At 29.5% G+C, this 24,141-nt stretch overlaps 1 protein-coding gene across 1 annotated transcript in view; it reads right to left on the bottom strand.

Annotated features, from left to right (window-relative positions):
* Positions 1-20,469, bottom strand: part of LOC113363948 (UPF0676 protein C1494.01-like) — a 103,110-nt gene extending 82,641 nt beyond the window's left edge. The window contains exon 1 of the mRNA XM_026606425.1: positions 20,375-20,469. Coding sequence (XP_026462210.1) covers positions 20,375-20,452 — 78 coding nt within the window. The 5' untranslated portion in view covers positions 20,453-20,469. The remainder of the gene's footprint in view (positions 1-20,374) is intronic.
* Between the last annotated feature and the right edge of the window lie 3,672 nt (positions 20,470-24,141).

Below are 24,141 nucleotides of genomic sequence, written 5' to 3'. Positions count from 1 at the left end.
GTCACAAACTTTTATATATATATATATATATATATATACTAGCAAACCCGACAAACTCCGTTTCGCCTCCAGTTGGTTTCGTGAGAAAGACGAAGAAATTTTTTGTTTGTTTTATATTTGAAAAGGCAAGGCGAACTGGAAATTCCAATCGTTTGAAGTCAAACGGAAGACCAGTCAGAATCATTGGTATGTCACCAAATTGTCAGCAATTTTTTATTGAATGGTGAAATTCAGTGCGTGTACATCATATTTCTTGGCGGCAAGAATTGCTCGTTGACTTAACCTAGCATAATTCTGATAATTCTCACTAATGTCATTACTCGAATTTTTAATTACGGTGCTTGAAGTTCCAGCAATTTGCATTAGGGCACGATGCCATGCACCATTAATTTTCTTAGCTACAAACCTTGCGGAGCCCGAGATCTTTCCAACGAATGCAAAATTGGTTCGTGCGTTCTGGAGTTATATCGTCAGGAAGGAAAACCCGACTTATTTTTATGTAGATATATATATATATATATATACTTATGTGTGTATATATATATATATATATATATATATATACACACACATAAGTATATGTGTGTTTTTTGTTTTTATTCTTGTATATCGTTACAATTGTCAGTGTGTCATGAATCGAGCACTTTCCAAATTTAGAGAATACTTTTACTTTTCATTATTATTACCACAAATACACGCAAACGATGACACCAATCAATTTCCAGTGAGCGAGGTCAAAAGTACCCACGAGAACGAGTTTTTTCATTTTAATTTCAATCTGACCTATTTAATTATGTTCAAAAACTTGTTTTGTTTTGATCATCCCTAAAACCAAAGTCTTAAGTTTCAATTGTCTTCTTCCTTATTTACTAATCTTATGATAGATTGGATCTGAAAAAAAATGAATTCAAAAAACCTTAATTACATCATATTTGAAAAACAAACATATAAAAATCGTTACATTATTTTTTAAGACATAAAAACTTCTATAAAGAAATTTACTTAGTTAGTCATAGCGTCTAAGTTGTCAAAATTGTGTTAATGTTGATTATTCTTAAATCTATATTTAATCCAATGTCTTCAGTTCAAATTGTCTTCTTTTTTACCAATTTACCTTTCCAATTTTTCTTCTCACTGCGCATAAGGAATATAATTCTGAGTATTTAAGGAGTAGTCTTCAAATTGCAAAAGGATATAAAAGAATAATTAGTTCCAATAGTTCTTTAGCCCCAAATATTTGCCAATTGAGCATGTTTACTAATGTTCCTTGTATACCATTGCTGACCCTCAATCATCCAATTTATTGTTAAAGCCCCCTTACTACAAAAAACTTGGAGCAATCTTTAAACTTGCAACTTTACTAAATCTAGGCTAAATTGAATATACTTTTATGTATTCTTCATCTGAGAAAGGTTTCAGTTTTTTGACAATAATTTACAAAATTTTAGATATTAATTTGAGCGATTTTCTTTGTATGATTTGTAATTTGGACCACACAAATACCGCAATAAAACCGTAAAAGGCCGCTCTAGAGCCCAAATGAAGTTGTGTAGCAAAATTCTGCGTTCGCAAGAGATTTTAATGTAAAACAATTATTATACGATTTTATTAAATTACCAGAGTTGATGCAGTACAGTGAATTCGCAGCGTTTAGGTACACGCATTTGTTGAAGATTTGAAGCAAGTTTTTTACTTTAATTTAATAGGTACTTATTTTAAGTTAATACTTACCACGCAAATAGCTAAATATATTCGAGTAAATTAAGACGGCCTTTTGTCTACGACTTCTTAAAAACGGCTGAACCGATTTTAAAACTTTAAAAGTCATTCGATGTAACTCTATAAATACTTGCGTTTCTCAGATCGGCCGAGAAATTTTTTTTTGATGAAACCATTTTGTTGACAGATATCATAGTCCTTAAGAACATAATAAAATATTACGTCTCTGCGGCAATCGTTTAATTTTAAAAATTCATCGAAGATTGAAAAATATGTCACTTATATATTATATATTTATAATATTTAAAATTTATATATATTATATGAAAACTGCCATTTTTTGCACATTTAGCTCTGTATCTTCGAAATGGCTGGACCTGTCTTTGTCAAAAACTAATCACCTCTTCTCCCAATTATTACAAATTGAATGTTTTTTAGATCATTCAAATCGGATACTTCATTATCTCAAAAACTCAATTTGTATGTTCTTCTCTCTTTGCACCGTATCTCCGTAACGGCTTGACCTGCTTTTGCCAAAAACTAATCAGCACATCTCCCGAACAATAGAAATCGAATGTTTTTTAAACGATTCAAATCGGTTGAACCGTGCGCCCGAAAACATTGACAAAAAATGCGGACATACAAAACCGCACACACACATCAATTTTTTCTGAGGTATGCCAAAATGTTCAGAAGCCTTTAAAACGTAAAGATATGCAAAAATTTACGGAAAGTTAAAAATATTCTCGCCGCCCGCCCTCGGTAATTCAGAATGAATCGGCAGCTAGCCTTTTATATGCCGTTTTAATTACAATTTATATTATCTAGAACACAGCGCTCATCATATATTATGTTATGAATTAATGTCCATAAATAAATACAAATGATATTTAGATTAGTGTTTCAACACGAAATGTTGCGCAAGATCTGATCGGATATCGAAATGATTCGATAAAAATAATTATCGATATATATATATATATATATATATATATATATATATATATATATGTAGATATATATGCAAGATCTCTACTCCGGATAAACAATTATGCACATGTTGCAACTATTAAAATACAGCATATACATATATGTACATTTGATATATGTTTCTTTTCCGAACAATAAATCCAATAGATATTCGGGAAGTTAAAAAACAATTAGTTTTTGTAGATGTTTAATTATGACGTTTCGGAACTAGATACGTTCCATCATCATGTTTTCTCCGTTAAAAACAATTTTTTTTATAGGACTAACAATATTAATGACGAAGAATACAGAATATTAAGAAAAAAAGTTTTTTAAGATAAAGGAATGGATTATGTACAGAAAGGTTAAAAAAAGCGATGGGGAAAACCAAAGGTAAATTAAGAAAAATGAAACCGAAGTGAACAGAACTGAAAAAAATAGGTATTCAAATTCAAAAACTGAATTAGAAGAGTAGTATTTTTTGTCTGGTGATGTATCTTACACAATTATATTAGATTCGGTAGTAACAAAGATTAGATTCGGTATTTGTAACAAAAATTAGTTACAGAAAATGTGTGATTTTTACATTTGAAAGATGTCATTTTTGTTAGAGATAAAAAAAGAAGTATTATTATCGTTTTTTATTTTTGCTATTTGCCGCGGCATATGTTACAATCCACAAACACGACGTGAGACACTTTTTTTAGAAAATAATTAATTGTGAAACTAGTGGGGTGTATGGCATCGTACCTTAAGGCAAATTGCTGGAACTTCCCGTATCGTAACAAAATGTTTGAGGAATACTGAATGTTTTCAAATAAATTATTAAAAATATTGTAACATTGTCTAATATTTATAAGAATTATATAAACTAAATTGCAAAGTTGAAATTATTTGTTTAAAGTATATTAGAACTTTAGTCATAATTAAAAATAAAATCTGATTTATTTTCGATATATATATTTTTTTTAAATTAAAATTTTTTTGAAAAGAAATTATTTTGGAACAAAGATTTTTTCCAAAATCAATTATATTATTAAAACAAGCAGAAAGTTCTTTGAATCATTTAAATCGGACGCTTAGTTCTCTCAAAAACTGCCATTTTTTAACATTTAGCTCTGTATCTTCAAAATGGCTGGGCCTGCCTATGCCAAAAACTAATAACCACTTCTCCCAATAATTACTAATTGAACGTTTTTTAGATCATTCAAATCGGATGCTCCGTTCTCTCAAAAACTCGATTACTATTTTCTGCACTCTTTGCTCTTTATCTCCGTAACTGCTGGACCTGCCTTTGCCAAAAACTAATCAGCACATCTCCCTATCAATAGGAATCGAATGTTTATTGAACCATTCAAATCGGTTGATCCGTGCGCCCGAAAACGTGACCGAAAAATTGTATCCATACATACATACACCCACACATCCATTTTTTCTGAGGTATGCCATAATGTTCAGGAACCTTCAAAACAAGAGTCGAGAGTCGAGAAATGTAAAAATTTTCAATTTTGATTTTTGGACGATTACAATAACTTACCCTACGGGAAGTTAATAATGAACATTAGTTATGAAAATATTTTTACTCGACTAGATAAAAGAATAGTTACATAATATATTCATCTTTATTTCGTAGAAATATAACCAGTGAATCTCAAGACATAGTGATCTGAAAAACTTTTACAACTAGTTGATATTGGTATTTAGCCTTAAGGCAAGTTACATGAACTTCCCGATATGTGTAAATAATCGACTCAATCAATAACAAACAAGTTAATTTATGAGTGTTTAGAAGTATTCCGAGTGAATTTATTACACATAATTGAATACGAACGAACACGTTAACTCGGAGTATTTTCTAGAAGCAAATTTTCGATTTTTATATTTGAACCAGTTTCCGTAGGACTTTAATGGTTTATTAATACCAAGTACTCTAACGTTATACTAAGTAAATCGTCTAATTTTAATTTTAGCAAATGTCAAAAAAACTACTCATTTTCTCAAACTTTGATGAATTTTTAAAATAAAACTACTTGTCGTAAGGCCGTAATATTTCAGTAAGTTCTATAAGACCATGATATATATCGCCAAAAAAAAATTCCATAAAAATCGGCTTAAATTTGTTTTTCAACAGTTAATTACAAGAAAACGGTTCGATAGATTTTCACCTAAAACTAATCAGTATCATGCCCAACTAATATCTTTCGAACAGTTTTTGATTTTTTAAAATCGATTCGATAGAATGAGCTTAAATATGGACGAAAAGTTTAACACTCTTTTTCAAATTACAAAGAAACGGCTCGGCAGATCGTCTCACAAAACTGACATACTATAGTGCACATTGAGATACATCGAATGGCTTTTAAATTTCTGAAATCGGTTCAGGCGTTTTTGAGCAAACGTCGATGAATAGTTTAATTTTGACAAATGCCAAAATAACGATACCAATTTTTGCAAACTGTGACGAATTTTTAAAGCTAAAAGTGTTGACCATAAAAAAAAATCAAAAATCTTCGAAAAATTTTTTTAAAACTTTATTACAAGAAAACGGCCCGGCCGATCTTTATCAAAACTAATCAGCACGATTCCCAATCTATATCTTTCGAACGGTTTTTGAATTTTCAAAATCGATACAGAATTGCGAGCTAAAACGTGGACGAAAATTTTTCACTTTTCCGCGATTTACAAAGAAACGGCTAGGATGATCGTCGCGCAAAGTCGATTTTATGAAAACATAAACTTCTTCTTCGGGAAGTTGAAAATCCCCTACCGATACGTAGGCGAACCACATATAATTTTCATGTTTCAATACGGTACAAAAAACTGTCGACCATTCAAGCACACTTCATTACCTAAACCATAGCCAGTCCTTTAAAATGGTGCAAGGTAACTGCTAATCCTCAGGTGTCGTCAGAAAAGAGCTGATATGTAGATCGTTTTATCGGAGCACAAACTGTCGTAGACTAACTAAAACTGTCATTTTGCAACTGTGAGAAAAAGTCTGCGCATGCGAAACAGTGAACTGTAACCATCATTCATTTTTCTAATACTGATCATATATTTCGGCTTATTGCAGAAATACCCCTAAAGAGTATTTACATTAAGTAACATATTTTGATATATGCATGCACATTGATTCGAAATTGACATGAAGAACGCACATTGAAAATAAAGAAAAACAAATCCAACTGAAAATAAAAGATTTTTACTGGCTTTTTGGGAGGAAATCTGAAATCTCTCTCGATAACAAAGTGCTTCTGTACAAAACTATCACAGTGCCTATTTGGACTTATGGAATCGAACTATGGGGTTGCACTTGTAAATCAAACATAAACATCATTCAAAGGTGCCAGAACAAAATTCTGCGTATCCTAACTAATGCGCCTTGGTATATTTCGAACTTTTGCCTACATAAGGATTTGAAAATCTCTACAGTCAAGTGAAAATTTATATCACTACTGTATGATATACCAGTTTGTACAAAACGCGGGTTTGAAGGCACAAGTCATAGATATTTCCTAGTATCTATCCTAGTTTCAATCCCGACATCTATCACGCGATAATAAATTACTAATTATCGAAACTAAGTAACCGAGGGGCTCTTAATTGCTAAAATCGCATTAGTAATAAGTGCACGCACTTGAACTGATTGCAAGTTCAAACAATTTTTGGATAAAATTTATCAATTTATCAGCAAAATATAATCCAACAGGAGATAAAGAACATGGATACATGGATACAGGTGGATACAGATAGAATACGCCAATTTATTTGTGATAACACTTATCGAATCGTAAAACGTCAATGGACACACACGCGAATATATATATATATACATATATATATATATATATATATATATATACATATATATATATATATATATATATATATATCTTATATATAAAATTCTTCTGTAATGGGGTGTGAAAGATTAATCCTCCTAAACGATTATTAACTTCCCGAAGGAGAAGTTTATGTTTTCATAAAAAAATCCGATTCGCTAATTTTATGTTTTCTCGACGTTTCAAGCCATTCTGAATCGAATGAGACCAAATTTGGAAAAAGTATGTGTGTGTGTGAGTATGTGTGTGTGTGTATGTGAACAGATTTTTTGCCGTAAATCGACGTTTTCTCAAAAATGACTGGACCGATTTTAAAAATTTAAAAGCCATTCGATGTATCTCGATGAGGACTATCGTCTCTGAGTTTTGTGCGGCGATCGGCCGGGCCGTTTCGTTGTAAATTGCAGAAAAGTGAAAAATTTTTCGCCCACGTTTTAGCCCGCAATTCTAAATCGATTCTGAAAATTCAAAAACCATTCGATAGATATTGGTTGGGAATCGTGCTGATTAGTTTTTGGTAAAGATCGGCCGAGCCGTTTTCTTGTAATAACGTTTAAAAAAAAAAAATTCGACGATTTTTATGATTTTTTTTTTGACGGTAGATACCATAGTTTTCTAGGTCATACTAAAATATTACGGCCCTACGACAACTCGTTTAGCTTTAAAAATTCGTCAAAGTTTGCAAAAATTGGTATAGTTTTTTTGACATTTGTCAAAATTAGACTTTTGATCGACGTTTTCTCAAAAGCGCCTGAACCGATTTCAGAAATTTAAAAGCCATTTGATGTATTTCGGTGAGGACTATCGTTTGTCAGTTTTGTGCGACGATCTGCCAAGCCGTTTCTTTGCAATTTAAAAAAAAGTGTTAAACTTTTCGTCCATATTTAAGCTCATCCTACCGAACCGATTTTAAAAAATCAAAAACTGTTCGAAAGATATTAGTTGGGAATGGTACTGATTAATTTTAGGTGAAAATCTACCGAGCCGTTTTCTTGTAATGAACTGTTGAAAAAAAGTGTTAAATTTTCGTCCACATTTAAGCTCATCCTACCGAACCGATTTTAAAAAATCAAAAACTGTTCGAAAGATATTAGTTGGGAATCGTACTGTTTAATTTTAGGTAAAAATCTACCGAGCCGTTTTCTTGTAATTAACTGTTGAAAAAAAATTTAATCCGATTTTCATGGAACTTTTTTTGGCGATATACATCAAGGTCTTATAGAACTTACTGTAAATTAAAATTACGGCATTACGACAAGTAGTTTAATTTTAAAAATTCGTTTATTATCGTTTTTTTTAAAGTAGGATTGATGAAGTATATTATTTACACTTTTTTTTTGATTAAGTCGATTATTTACACATATCGGGAAGTTCATGTAACTTGCCTCAAGGCTAAATACCAAACCAACTAGTTCGTATTTTCATCAATCTTCCTGAAGTTTGTTCGGGAAAATTTCTAGAATTTTTTGATTCATAGAAATATAGTTAAATTGTAGGAATAAATGACATTGACATTGACATTGAAAATATTTGAGGCATTGTTTGACATTAGAAACAAATGAAGACTGTCATTTGCCAAACATTTCCATTCACTTATAAGCCAAGACAATATTAGAATGTAATATGTTCATGATTATGAATAAGAAAAATGTAATGTCTACATTATCATTGCCGAAAAGCAGCTGAGATATGCCAAAAATTAAAATATGTAATATAATAAGATAGAGTCAACATGCGTCTGACAGGTGATGCAGTCTGCGCATGCGTCTGACGATTGTGGACTGTTAGTGATTGCGCCTTAAATATACCCTATTTAATATTCAATTTGACAGATTATTATTTTTTAACTAAACGTTAAAGAAAAATTAAAAGCGTTGTTTGCTAATATCAGAAACATACATTTTAACGAAAAAATGAAATGAACGAAATTATATCAATTAAAATCTTAATAAATCGCTGTTTTATAGTGTTCTAGAAACAATATTAAGCTCAAAATAAGCTTTAAAATAAGTACTTCTGAGTGTAAAATGAGTGAGCTATCATGCAAATAAAAGACGCATACAACGTTTTTTTAATTTAAATCAAATAGTTTATGAGTGCCATGAATCATAGCTCAATCAATATTTGTGTAACAGAAAAATAATAAAAAGCAATAATTAGCCAGGAAAAGACCTTGAATTTTCATCTATATATTTTTATACGTATCTTTTATTAGCTCAGAGATATAATAATGAGAAATTGGTTGTTTTTTTAAGATTTTTTATCATGAAATCGTGAGCTTTTTGAAAATCGTTTGTACTAAAGTTGTGGAATTTTCTAGAATCCATCAAGATCTCTTAAACCAAGTTAATTCTAGATGGAATACGATTATTTTTAATTTTGGTGGAAATGGCACTCATAAACTATTTGATTTAAATGAAAAAAACATTGTATGCGTCTTTTATTTGCATGATAGCTCACTCATTTTATATGCAGAAGTACTCATTTTAAAGCTTAATTTGAGCTTAATATTGTTTCTAGAACACTATAAAACAGCGATGTATTAAGATTTTAATTGTATATTAAATTGTATATTAAAAATTATACACTACTATTTATAGAACAAATTTATTTCCAATAGCTCAATTTTTTTCAATCATAGCCTATGATTGTTTCTAGAGTGCGCGGCTGTCCAACCAGAGTGTCTTTCGAGCTTTAACACTTCGCCGTTTCAAAATAAGAGAAGTCACGGTAAAATTTATGACAGAAAAAGTTTTAGCTCATTTAATTACCTTTAAAATAGTATATTACAATTACAATAATATATTTAATAAAATCAGAATTAAATGAGTTTTAATCCAATTAATACCGGGAGTGGTAAAGAAGTGCAAATTGTTTTCACTTCTGAACTTAAGATTAAGATTAGCCTATTTCCAAAATATCAAAATATCAGCACAGTAAAAAAATCGCAGGCCACGCGCTTTTTTCCTCTCTATTTACTGCAATAATTTTGTTGATCGTAGGTTGAATAGAGCACATGTGAACAGGATTTGACAAATTAATTCACTTCAAATATGAACTTGTAATAAAGTATATTGAATTATAAGTGAGAAAAATGTAATTTACATATTAAAAATACTAAAAGCCAGTTAAAATATGGTACAAAATTATAAAAATTATAGGCAACATTATTGAAGCAATTATTTTGGGTAGAAAAATTAAAGGGGTTATTGTACCTGTACCGCGAATTTGTTATACCTTTTAAAAGACTTCAATACGTATATCTTATGCTATAAATCACAAAGGCAGACGATTTTTTGTGTGATAAATTTGGAAAATCAATGTTCTAGTCGTGAAAAAACAAAAAGTCATTGATTTATTCATCCACATCTACAGGTATGACTAAAAATATTGGATAACCCTTGGCATTAAAAAAAATTAGAAATAAATTTGTTCTATAAATAGCAGTGTATAATTTTTAATATACAATTTTATTGATCATATTTTAATATGTGTTAAAGGGCTAATTAAAATGTTAACTGTAGGAATTTAGAATCATCATTTTATTTGAAGTAGTTCTACATTTAACATCACTGATATATTTGTGTAAATAGTAATTCGAAAAACAATTAATTATTATTTTTAACTGAGCGGTAAATATTAGTATAGGATAATAAAAAAATGTAGATGTGGGTACAGGACAACGTCTGTCGGGTCTTCCAGTATATATATATATATATATATATATATATATATATATATTTATAATAGTAAAAAATCTATTGATAAATATTAGTAATTGCTTATTGATAGTTTTCATACCAACAAGAAAACTAGTGGGGTGTATGGCATCGTGCCTTGAGGCAAATTGCTGGAACTTCCCGTACCGTAACGAAATGTTCGAGGAATATTAAATGTTTTCAAATAGATTATTATAAATAAATACTGTAACATTGTCTAATATTTGTAAGAACTATATAAACTGAATTGCAAAGTTGAAAATATTTGTTTAAAGTATATTAGAACTTAAATCAAAATTACAATTAAAATCTGAATTATTTTCGATATACAAAAAAAAATTAAACAATTTTTTTTCAAAAGCTATTATTTTGTTAAAACAAGCAGAAAGTTCTTTGAATCATTCAAATCGTGCGCTTAGTTCTCTCAAAAACTGCCATTTTTGCACATTTAGCTCCCTATCTCCGAAACCGCTGGACCTCCATTTGCCAAAAACTAATCAGTACACCTCCCTATCAATAGAAATCGAATGTTTTTTGAACCATTCAAATCGGTTGATCCGTGCGCCCGAATACGTGGACGAAAATTTGTACACACACACATCAATTTTTTCTGAGGTATGCCAAAATGTTCAGAAACCTTCAAAATGTAAAATTTTCAATTTCGATTTTTGGACGATTACAATAACTTACCCTACGGGAAGTTAATAAATAATCAGAAATTAAATTCTAACGGATTGTGGTGCGACACAATATATGCACTATACAGTATAAATTAGTAATAAAAAATATTGGGAATTCTTTTCTTCTTCTTCTTCTTTTTCCTTAGCAGAGTGTGACCTGATGCGATATCATATAAACAACAAAATTATGTGATAAATACAGACATCGAATGAAAGATCCGGATTGATTTTCAAATCAAAATAAAGTTTTAAATTACGGCAGAGTGTGACCTGATGCGACCTATAAACATCACAAAATTTAAGTTGCTAGAGATATTATTAAAAAATATTGAGATTTATTTACTTCCCGTAAGGTAAGTTATATTCGTTAAAAAAATCGAAAATGAAAATTTTCGCATATTTTTACTTTTCACTGGTTGTTGAACATTCTGGCAACGTGCCTTGAGGTAAATTGCTGGAACTTCCGTACCGTAACAAAATGTTCGAGGAATATTGAATGTTTTCAAACATTATAAATTCTGTAATATCGTTAAATATTCATAAGTATTATATAAACTGAATTGCAAAGTTGAAATTATTAGTTTAAAGTATATTAGAACTTTAGTCAGAATTAAAAATAAAATCTGAATTATTTTCGATATACAAAAAAAAAATTTTTTTGAAAAAAAAAATTTAAAAAAAATTTTTGAAAGAATTTTTTTTTCAAAATCATATATTTTGCTTTAAACAAGCAAAAAGTTCTTTGAATCTGAGCTTAGTTCTCTCAAAAACTGCCATTGTTTGCACATTTAGCTCTGTATCTCCGATACTGCTGGACCTGTCATTGCCAAAAACTAATCACCACTTCTCGCCGTCATTACGTATTGAATGTTTTTTAGATCATTCAAATCCGATGCTCCGATCTCTCAAAAACTCGATTTGTATTTTTTGCACTCTTTGCTCCGTATCTCCGTAATGGCTGGACCTGCCTTTGCAAAAGACTAATCAGCACATCTCCCTATCAATAGGAATCGAATGTTTTTTGAACCATTCAAATCGGTTGATCCGTGCGCCCGACAACGTGGACGGAAAATTATATCCAAGACACATCCATTTTTTTGAGGTATGACAAAATGTTCACAAATCTTCAAAACGTCGAGAAATGTAAAAATTTTCAATTTCGATTTTTGGACGATTACAATAACTTACCATACGGAAAGTTAACAAAGAAATTCAAAATTTTCAAACTTTTTTAAAACTTTCAAAATTTTTAAGTACGGGAAGTTCCTGCAATTTGCCATATGGCACGATGCCGTGGACTACTAGTTTTCTCATTAAAACTACCTTAAATACCAAATGGTTGTCAGCTGATACGTTATTCATACGCCAAAAAAATACAAATTAGTAAAGATATCTGATAGAAAATATTTGGTATTATCAACTTCCCGTAGGGTAGTTATAGTAATGGGCCGTAAATCAAAAATAAAAACTTTTGCATATCTTCACGTTTTGAATGTTTCTGAACATTTTGGCATACCTAAGAAAAAATGGATGTGTGTGTGTTTTGTATGTCAGCATTTTTTCGTCCACGTTTACGGACGCACGGATCAACCGATTTGAATGGTTCAAAAAACATTCGATTCCTATTGATAGGGAGATGTGCTGATTAGTTTTTGGCAAAGGCAGAAAATACAAATCGACTTTTTGAGAAACGGAGTATCCGATTTGAATGATCTAAAAAACATTCAATTTGTAATGATTGGGAAAAGAGGTAATTAGTTTTTGACAAAGGCAGGTCCAGCCATTTCAAAGATACAGAGCTAAATGTGCAAAAAATGGCAGTTTTTGAGAGAACTAAGCATCCGATTTGAATGATTCAAATAACTTTCTGCTTATTTCAACAAAATATATATATATATATATATATATATATATATATATATATATCTTATATATAAAATTCTTCTGTAATGGGGTGTGAAAGATTAATCCTCCTAAACGATTATTAACTTCCCGAAGGAGAAGTTTATGTTTTCATAAAAAAATCCGATTCGCTAATTTTATGTTTTCTCGACGTTTCAAGCCATTCTGAATCGAATGAGACCAAATTTGGAAAAAGTATGTGTGTGTGTGAGTATGTGTGTGTGTGTATGTGAACAGATTTTTTGCCGTAAATCGACGTTTTCTCAAAAATGACTGGACCGATTTTAAAAATTTAAAAGCCATTCGATGTATCTCGATGAGGACTATCGTCTCTGAGTTTTGTGCGGCGATCGGCCGGGCCGTTTCGTTGTAAATTGCAGAAAAGTGAAAAATTTTTCGCCCACGTTTTAGCCCGCAATTCTAAATCGATTCTGAAAATTCAAAAACCATTCGATAGATATTGGTTGGGAATCGTGCTGATTAGTTTTTGGTAAAGATCGGCCGAGCCGTTTTCTTGTAATAACGTTTAAAAAAAAAAAATTCGACGATTTTATGATTTTTTTTTTGACGGTAGATACCATAGTTTTCTAGGTCATACTAAAATATTACGGCCCTACGACAACTCGTTTAGCTTTAAAAATTCGTCAAAGTTTGCAAAAATTGGTATAGTTTTTTTGACATTTGTCAAAATTAGACTTTTGATCGACGTTTTCTCAAAAGCGCCTGAACCGATTTCAGAAATTTAAAAGCCATTTGATGTATTTCGGTGAGGACTATCGTTTGTCAGTTTTGTGCGACGATCTGCCAAGCCGTTTCTTTGCAATTTAAAAAAAAGTGTTAAACTTTTCGTACATATTTAAGCTCATCCTACCGAACCGATTTTAAAAAATCAAAAACTGTTCGAAAGATATTAGTTGGGAATGGTACTGATTAATTTTAGGTGAAAATCTACCGAGCCGTTTTCTTGTAATGAACTGTTGAAAAAAAGTGTTAAATTTTCGTCCACATTTAAGCTCATCCTACCGAACCGATTTTAAAAAATCAAAAACTGTTCGAAAGATATTAGTTGGGAATCGTACTGTTTAATTTTAGGTAAAAATCTACCGAGCCGTTTTCTTGTAATTAACTGTTGAAAAAAAAATTTAATCCGATTTTCATGGAACTTTTTTTGGCGATATACATCAAGGTCTTATAGAACTTACTGTAAAATTACGGCATTACGACAAGTAGTTTAATTTTAAAAATTCGTTTATTATCGTTTTTTTTAAAGTAGGATTGATGAAGTATATTATTTACACTTTTTTTTTGATTAAGTCGATTATTTACACATATCGGGAAGTTCATGTAACTTGCCTCAAGGCTAAATACCAAACCAACTAGTTCGTATTTTCATCAATCTTCCTGAAGTTTGTTCGGGAAAATTTCTAGAATTTTTTGATTCATAGAAATATAGTTAAATTGTAGGAATAAATGACATTGACATTGACATTGAAAATATTTGAGGCATTGTTTGACATTAGAAACAAATGAAGACTGTCATTTGCCAAACATTTCCATTCACTTATAAGCCAAGACAATATTAGAATGTAATATGTTCATGATTATGAATAAGAAAAATGTAATGTCTACATTATCATTGCCGAAAAGCAGCTGAGATATGCCAAAAATTAAAATATGTAATATAATAAGATAGAGTCAACATGCGTCTGACAGGTGATGCAGTCTGCGCATGCGTCTGACGATTGTGGACTGTTAGTGATTGCGCCTTAAATATACCCTATTTAATATTCAATTTGACAGATTATTATTTTTTAACTAAACGTTAAAGAAAAATTAAAAGCGTTGTTTGCTAATATCAGAAACATACATTTTAACGAAAAAAATGAAATGAACGAAATTATATCAATTAAAATCTTAATAAATCGCTGTTTTATAGTGTTCTAGAAACAATATTAAGCTCAAAATAAGCTTTAAAATAAGTACTTCTGAGTGTAAAATGAGTGAGCTATCATGCAAATAAAAGACGCATACAACGTTTTTTTAATTTAAATCAAATAGTTTATGAGTGCCATGAATCATAGCTCAATCAATATTTGTGTAACAGAAAAATAATAAAAAGCAATAATTAGCCAGGAAAAGACCTTGAATTTTCATCTATATATTTTTATACGTATCTTTTATTAGCTCAGAGATATAATAATGAGAAATTGGTTGTTTTTTTAAGATTTTTTATCATGAAATCGTGAGCTTTTTGAAAATCGTTTGTACTAAAGTTGTGGAATTTTCTAGAATCCATCAAGATCTCTTAAACCAAGTTAATTCTAGATGGAATACGATTATTTTTAATTTTGGTGGAAATGGCACTCATAAACTATTTGATTTAAATGAAAAAAACATTGTATGCGTCTTTTATTTGCATGATAGCTCACTCATTTTATATGCAGAAGTACTCATTTTAAAGCTTAATTTGAGCTTAATATTGTTTCTAGAACACTATAAAACAGCGATGTATTAAGATTTTAATTGTATATTAAATTGTATATTAAAAATTATACACTACTATTTATAGAACAAATTTATTTCCAATAGCTCAATTTTTTTCAATCATAGCCTATGATTGTTTCTAGAGTGCGCGGCTGTCCAACCAGAGTGTCTTTCGAGCTTTAACACTTCGCCGTTTCAAAATAAGAGAAGTCACGGTAAAATTTATGACAGAAAAAGTTTTAGCTCATTTAATTACCTTTAAAATAGTATATTACAATTACAATAATATATTTAATAAAATCAGAATTAAATGAGTTTTAATCCAATTAATACCGGGAGTGGTAAAGAAGTGCAAATTGTTTTCACTTCTGAACTTAAGATTAAGATTAGCCTATTTCCAAAATATCAAAATATCAGCACAGTAAAAAAATCGCAGGCCACGCGCTTTTTTCCTCTCTATTTACTGCAATAATTTTGTTGATCGTAGGTTGAATAGAGCACATGTGAACAGGATTTGACAAATTAATTCACTTCAAATATGAACTTGTAATAAAGTATATTGAATTATAAGTGAGAAAAATGTAATTTACATATTAAAAATACTAAAAGCCAGTTAAAATATGGTACAAAATTATAAAAATTATAGGCAACATTATTGAAGCAATTATTTTGGGTAGAAAAATTAAAGGGGTTATTGTACCTGTACCGCGAATTTGTTATACCTTTTAAAAGACTTCAATACGTATATCTTATGCTATAAATCACAAAGGCAGACGATTTTTTGTGTGATAAATTTGGAAAATCAATGTTCTAGTCGTGAAAAAACAAAAAGTCATTGATTTATTCATCCACATCTACAGGTATGACTAAAAATATTGGATAACCCTTGGCATTAAAAAAAATTAGAAATAAATTTGTTCTATAAATAGCAGTGTATAATTTTTAATATACAATTTTATTGATCATATTTTAATATGTGTTAAAGGGTTAATTAAAATGTTAACTGTAGGAATTTAGAATCATCATTTTATTTGAAGTAGTTCTACATTTAACATCACTGATATATTTGTGTAAATAGTAATTCGAAAAACAATTAATTATTATTTTTAACTGAGCGGTAAATATTAGTATAGGATAATAAAAAAATGTAGATGTGGGTACAGGACAACGTCTGTCGGGTCTTCCAGTATATATATATATATATATATATATATTTATAATAGTAAAAAATCTATTGATAAATATTAGTAATTGCTTATTGATAGTTTTCATACCAACAAGAAAACTAGTGGGGTGTATGGCATCGTGCCTTGAGGCAAATTGCTGGAACTTCCCGTACCGTAACGAAATGTTCGAGGAATATTAAATGTTTTCAAATAGATTATTATAAATAAATACTGTAACATTGTCTAATATTTGTAAGAACTATATAAACTGAATTGCAAAGTTGAAAATATTTGTTTAAAGTATATTAGAACTTAAATCAAAATTACAATTAAAATCTGAATTATTTTCGATATACAAAAAAAAAATTAAACAATTTTTTTCAAAAGCTATTATTTTGTTAAAACAAGCAGAAAGTTCTTTGAATCATTCAAATCGTGCGCTTAGTTCTCTCAAAAACTGCCATTTTTGCACATTTAGCTCCCTATCTCCGAAACCGCTGGACCTCCATTTGCCAAAAACTAATCAGTACACCTCCCTATCAATAGAAATCGAATGTTTTTTGAACCATTCAAATCGGTTGATCCGTGCGCCCGAATACGTGGACGAAAATTTGTACACACACACATCAATTTTTTCTGAGGTATGCCAAAATGTTCAGAAACCTTCAAAATGTAAAAATTTTCAATTTCGATTTTTGGACGATTACAATAACTTACCCTACGGGAAGTTAATAAATAATCAGAAATTAAATTCTAACGGATTGTGGTGCGACACAATATATGCACTATACAGTATAAATTAGTAATAAAAAATATTGGGAATTCTTTTCTTCCTTCTTCTTTTTCCTTAGCAGAGTGTGACCTGATGCGATATCATATAAACAACAAAATTATGTGATAAATACAGACATCGAATGAAAGATCCGGATTGATTTTCAAATCAAAATAAAGTTTTAAATTACGGCAGAGTGTGACCTGATGCGACCTATAAACATCACAAAATTTAAGTTGCTAGAGATATTATTAAAAAATATTGAGATTTATTTACTTCCCGTAAGGTAAGTTATATTCGTTAAAAAAATCGAAAATGAAAATTTTCGCATATTTTTACTTTTCACTGGTTGTTGAACATTCTGGCAACGTGCCTTGAGGTAAATTGCTGGAACTTCCGTACCGTAACAAAATGTTCGAGGAATATTGAATGTTTTCAAACATTATAAATTCTGTAATATCGTTAAATATTCATAAGTATTATATAAACTGAATTGCAAAGTTGAAATTATTAGTTTAAAGTATATTAGAACTTTAGTCAGAATTAAAAATAAAATCTGAATTATTTTCGATATACAAAAAAAAAAATTTTTTTGAAAAAAAAAATTTAAAAAAAATTTTTGAAAGAATTTTTTTTTCAAAATCATATATTTTGCTTTAAACAAGCAAAAAGTTCTTTGAATCTGAGCTTAGTTCTCTCAAAAACTGCCATTGTTTGCACATTTAGCTCTGTATCTCCGATACTGCTGGACCTGTCATTGCCAAAAACTAATCACCACTTCTCGCCGTCATTACGTATTGAATGTTTTTTAGATCATTCAAATCCGATGCTCCGATCTCTCAAAAACTCGATTTGTATTTTTTGCACTCTTTGCTCCGTATCTCCGTAATGGCTGGACCTGCCTTTGCAAAAGACTAATCAGCACATCTCCCTATCAATAGGAATCGAATGTTTTTTGAACCATTCAAATCGGTTGATCCGTGCGCCCGACAACGTGGACGGAAAATTATATCCAAGACACATCCATTTTTTTGAGGTATGACAAAATGTTCACAAATCTTCAAAACGTCGAGAAATGTAAAAATTTTCAATTTCGATTTTTGGACGATTACAATAACTTACCATACGGAAAGTTAACAAAGAAATTCAAAATTTTCAAACTTTTTTAAAACTTTCAAAATTTTTAAGTACGGGAAGTTCCTGCAATTTGCCATATGGCACGATGCCGTGGACTACTAGTTTTCTCATTAAAACTACCTTAAAATACCAAATGGTTGTCAGCTGATACGTTATTCATACGCCAAAAAAATACAAATTAGTAAAGATATCTGATAGAAAATATTTGGTATTATCAACTTCCCGTAGGGTAGTTATAGTAATGGGCCGTAAATCAAAAATAAAAACTTTTGCATATCTTCACGTTTTGAATGTTTCTGAACATTTTGGCATACCTAAGAAAAAATGGATGTGTGTGTGTTTTGTATGTCAGCATTTTTTCGTCCACGTTTACGGACGCACGGATCAACCGATTTGAATGGTTCAAAAAACATTCGATTCCTATTGATAGGGAGATGTGCTGATTAGTTTTTGGCAAAGGCAGAAAATACAAATCGACTTTTTGAGAAAACGGAGTATCCGATTTGAATGATCTAAAAAACATTCAATTTGTAATGATTGGGAAAAGAGGTAATTAGTTTTTGACAAAGGCAGGTCCAGCCATTTCAAAGATACAGAGCTAAATGTGCAAAAATGCCAGTTTTTGAGAGAACTAAGCGTCCGATTTGAATGATTCAAAGAACTTTGTTTGTTTCAACAAAATAATTGCTTTTGATAAAAAAAATTTTTTTGTTTCATTTTTTTTCTTGCAAAAATTAAAAAAAAAAAATTTTTTTTGTATATCGAAAATAATTCAGATTTTAATTTTAATTCTGTTCTAATATACTTTAAACAAATAATTTCAACTTTGCAATTTAGTTTATATGATTCTTATAAATATTAGACAATGTTACAATATTTATAATAATCTATTTAAAAAGATGTAATATTCGTCGAACGTTTCGGTACGACACGAAAAGTTCCAGCAATTTGCTTTAAGGCACTATCACACTATCATAAAGATATGGGGCAAAAAGTGCCAAAAACGGTAACTCAGCTTTTAAGAGAACGGAGCGTCCGATTTTAATAATTCAAAAAACATTTTACCTGTATTGACAAGATGAAGAATTGATCAAATTTTCATAAAGGCAGGTCTAGCGGTTTCGGAGATCTAGCGAAAAAAGTTTACTTTTTTAAAAAAAATGCCATTTGGCGGTCAAAAATGATCATTAGACATATGCACATCAAATTATCAGATATTTTATAGAGATTTTAACAATAAGTATAAATTTTATTTATATTCCTATGGGTTCCGTACCAATGGTCATCCGTTAGAAAGCGACGCGGCGCTCACGCGCTTTGACATTTCGTCTCTATGCAGTTCAAGCAGTACGATTGCTTTGATAAAAGTTCAGAATTTCCAAAATATGTCAAAATGAAGAAAACATTTTTCTTTTCAAAAAAATTTTGTTTTCAAAAAAAAGTAATTTTTTGTCAAATTTATAGTTTCTTAAAAATCTAATTTTTTTAAAGTAAATTTTTTTCAAAAATGTTAATCGTTTTTAAAAAAATAATAATTTTTGGTACGGAAAGTTCAAGCAATTTGCGTATATTTATATATATATTTACGATGCCATACACCACTAGTTTGGTTCTTAATAGTAATCTTTGAATTAATAGAAAGTGTGACCCGATGCAATATAATAATAACTAAGAGCCGCAGAGAGTTACCTGGTGAGACATATTCATTACAAGACTATAAGACTATGGGTTAGAAAAGACATCAAACAAAACTGGTTCGGATTTATTTAGTTATAATATTTTCTAAATTCTGATTGTGGTCCGATACGATATCCAATATACACATTACTCGATAATATAGTGAAAAAGAGTGTAAATTATTTACCTATAAAATTTATGAGGATTATCTGGGTAAAGTATAAAAAATATTTTTATTACAATTGAATATTCTATTCATCAATATATACAATAGTTCTTTTATAATTTTAAATATTAACTCACCGACATGTTCTAAATCGATAATCGGAATCTCGCATTTTGACAGCAAAGTCTCCAAAGATTTTTCCATCTTGCACGACAACATTTTTATTAATAAAACAACTGTTAATTAATTAGTAATAAACAACTAGTTAATATTATTAAATCACGACTGAATTTAAGTTAATTAAACCTTCACAACATTATTTATTATAAATAATTTAATATCATACACAATATATAAAATCACAGCCGAAAATACAGAATTCAAAATGACAACCGAATTTAGGTTGCACCAGAAACTGGGCTACATCCAAAATTTTTGAATGAGCATAAAAAATATCCCTTGTATCATAATAATAATAAATATATTTAGTAAAAATCTTTTGAATAACACACACTTATTTTTTTAACACTCGTGTTTTTTGTCGACAAGTTTTTTTCTAGGTTGTTGAAAGTTTTGACACACGGCTCGTTAGTTTTATTTATTCTTAAATGTTTTGTTAAATAAATTGCGTTTATTATTAAATGGAGGTTAAGTTAAATGAAAGCACGCTATTTTAACGTCTTTTAAAAGTAATTTTAATGCCAACAGAGAAGCTAAGCGAGTTTTTAATACTAAATACTGAGAACGCGTTCGTTCCAAGCGAAACGACCATATGGGATATTGTAAAGGTGTATGAGTGTCTACATCGTGCGTGTGTGGGTAGGGAGCACTGCTCCTCAAACTGTCATATTTCATTCTTATTAGGGAATGCAATACCGATGGAAAATATCAATACCGGTATTTCGGTAAATTTTCATTTTAAAACCGGAATACCGGTAAATTACCGTTATTTTTATTATCTTAAACAAACGTAAACAAAATTGAAAGTTACTAGTACAAATATAAGAAAATGTATATACAACTACAACTATATTCAACTAAACAATACAAACAATAAAATATAACAATAAATTTATTTTTTTAAATAATAACATAACAAAATTATATACAATTTAATTAATTCATTATCACTATCGAGTATATTGATTCCTTTTCACCAAAAACAAACTTATGGGTAAGAAAGACCAAAAACTTGTAAAACGTCATATTACATTATTATAATAAACTGTATTGTCTGTGTCCGATGTGTTAAATTAGCATAATCTCCAATATTTTAAAAAAACAATTTTTCTACACTAATTTAAGATCGGATACTTTGTTGAGATAAGTAATAAGTTACTATAATTGTTGAATATTGTCGTTTAAAACAATGTGATGCTTCTATAGTATTTTCAAACTTTGAAACGTTTTCGAAAAATAATATTTTATAATTGTAATAAGAAGTAAAAATACTTAGTAATTATCATAATTATTATGTATAAAGTTAGAAAAAAAATAAAGATTACGCAGAAGTATTCTGTATGATATAAAATATTTTGGCGCAAATATCACTTTAAAAACCGTTACATTTCTACATAAGATAAAACAAACATCATTATCTATCAGTCCAATTCTATTTATTGTAACACGATATGAAGCCTTTAGTAAAACAATAAATATTCAATTTAATGACGAGTTGAGATAATATTTGACATTTGTTTATCCTATAGAATCACTTGAAGATATAGCTGTTTATGCGATTATGGAATTTAACGATAAATTTGTTCCGAGAAATTTAAACTTTAGTGCATTATGTATCAAATAGCGGTAAAAATACCGCCGAAAAATCGGGCGGTTTACCGGTAATTCGCTATACCGGTAAACCGGTATTGCATTCCCTAATTCCTATCAAATCCTCGGCGGAAACCTGTAGTGATTTACCCAAATGAACTAGTGGTGGTGGCGAGCATAGCTGACTTGGTAGCGTGTTCGATTCACACGACAAGGATCTTTGGATCAAATCCTATCATTGACTTAGAATATAGGAAAAAAATATGTATAGTTGATTTGAAATCAAATAAAAATGATGTTGTTTAAGTAGAACTTGAATAAAAATTAAGAAAAATAGGAATAACAGAGTTCGAATAGCTGTATTTAAGAGTAAGAAGAGAAATATTGGAACTGTGCTGAAATTAAAAGAAGAATGAAGAAAAAAATGGAATGAAGCGAGAAGTTAAATAGAATTAGAAATTTGAAAAAGAGCAAGAATTGAAGAAAATAAGAAGAATATAGAATAGGATACATATATAGATTGAAAATGATTTAAAAATTAGAATATAAATAAATAAAAATGTTGTAGGTGGCTAAATGCTCAGAGTAAGCGAGGCCAAATTTAAAAAAAAACTAATGGTGCATGAGATCGTGTCTTAAGGCAAGTTGCTGGAACTTTCCGTACTAGAATTAAATATTCAAGGGAAAAAATCAGTAATTAATAAATAATGATCAATTGAAAGCTTGAAACATTTACAAATAGATAATTATAATCTCTATATATTTTATCGTTCATAAAATATATACTGACGATCTTATCGTCAAAACACTTAAGAAAGTTTACATTAGCAAAAGGTGCCGAATAAATCTATCTGAGGATATATTTCTTACAAATAAAATAACGCATTTGAAATATATGCATTTTCAAACTGAATTGTAAATTTAAAATTCATATTTGAATTATAAAACTTAGTATATTTTTGAAAATTTTGAAAAAAGTTTTTTTTCTGAAAATTTTCAAATTTGCTTGAACCGTATAAGTTGCCTTTAAAAAATAACAATCTTATTACGAAACCCAACAAAAATGTAACAAAATTAGTATTCATTTTTAAAGTTTTTATCAAATATCTGAAAATTTGATGAGCATATGTCTAACGATCATTTTTGACCGCCAAATATATTTTTTTTTACTTTATTCTGTGTATCACCGAAACCGCTAAACCTGCCTCAAAAAATTTCGTCAATTCTTTATTTCAAATAAAATGTTTTTTGAATCATTCAAATCGGATAATCCGTTCTCTCAAAAGCTTCGAATTACCGTTTTTAGTACTTTTTGCCCCGTATTTATGAAACGGCTGGACCTGTCCTCATCAAAATCTAATTAGCACGTCTCCTCATCAATAGGAATCGAATGTTTTTTGAATCATCTGAATCGTTTTATTTGTGCGCTCGAAATCGTGAACAAAAAATTGTATCCAAACATATATACGTTAACTTTCCTAAGACGAAGTTTATTTTTTCGCCAGAAAACCCGACGTGCTCATTTTATGGTATCTTACAGTTTCAACTTGGAAAAGTATGTGTTGCCGAAATTGGACATTTTAACTACTTAACTACATCGTTATAGTTAGCAGAAAAGTTGCATGACTGAATGCTTAGGTGCATAATCGAGAGAAATTTTATTGTCACAATTATAAAAGTTGATAAGTATAAATTTTCATTGATTAAGTCATTTATATATATATATATATATATATATATATATAAATAAAGTTTCTCTACAAATGTCTATTTTATTTGGACTGCTTAATTTATTTTATAATAAAACAGAGCGGTTAAAATAAACTTAAACTACTTGTTCTATTTCGGACTTTTTTCTAATACGGTCGTGACAGTAGAGAGATTTTTTTTCAAAAGTTTGTTCTCTTCGGATATCGTCGGAGGGCTATAGTAAACATAGGAAAAAATAAACCAATTATGTTCTAACGTACATTAAATTTAACTGTTATTAATTTTGAATTTTTATATTTTTTATTATTTGACAAAAACATAAGATCATATTGAATCATGTTTGAGTTTGAGAGGACGTTACCTCTATAGGCTTCTAAATGAAAAAGTTCGATAAAAAAAATATTGAAAAAGATCAATATATATTTTTA

The sequence above is a fragment of the Ctenocephalides felis genome, unplaced genomic scaffold (genome assembly GCF_003426905.1).
Source record: "Ctenocephalides felis isolate EL2017-DRISC unplaced genomic scaffold, ASM342690v1 CF-g0.4_SCAFFOLD_00845, whole genome shotgun sequence".
NCBI lineage: Eukaryota > Metazoa > Arthropoda > Insecta > Siphonaptera > Pulicidae > Ctenocephalides > Ctenocephalides felis.
This window is presented reverse-complemented; position numbering and strand designations above follow the sequence as displayed.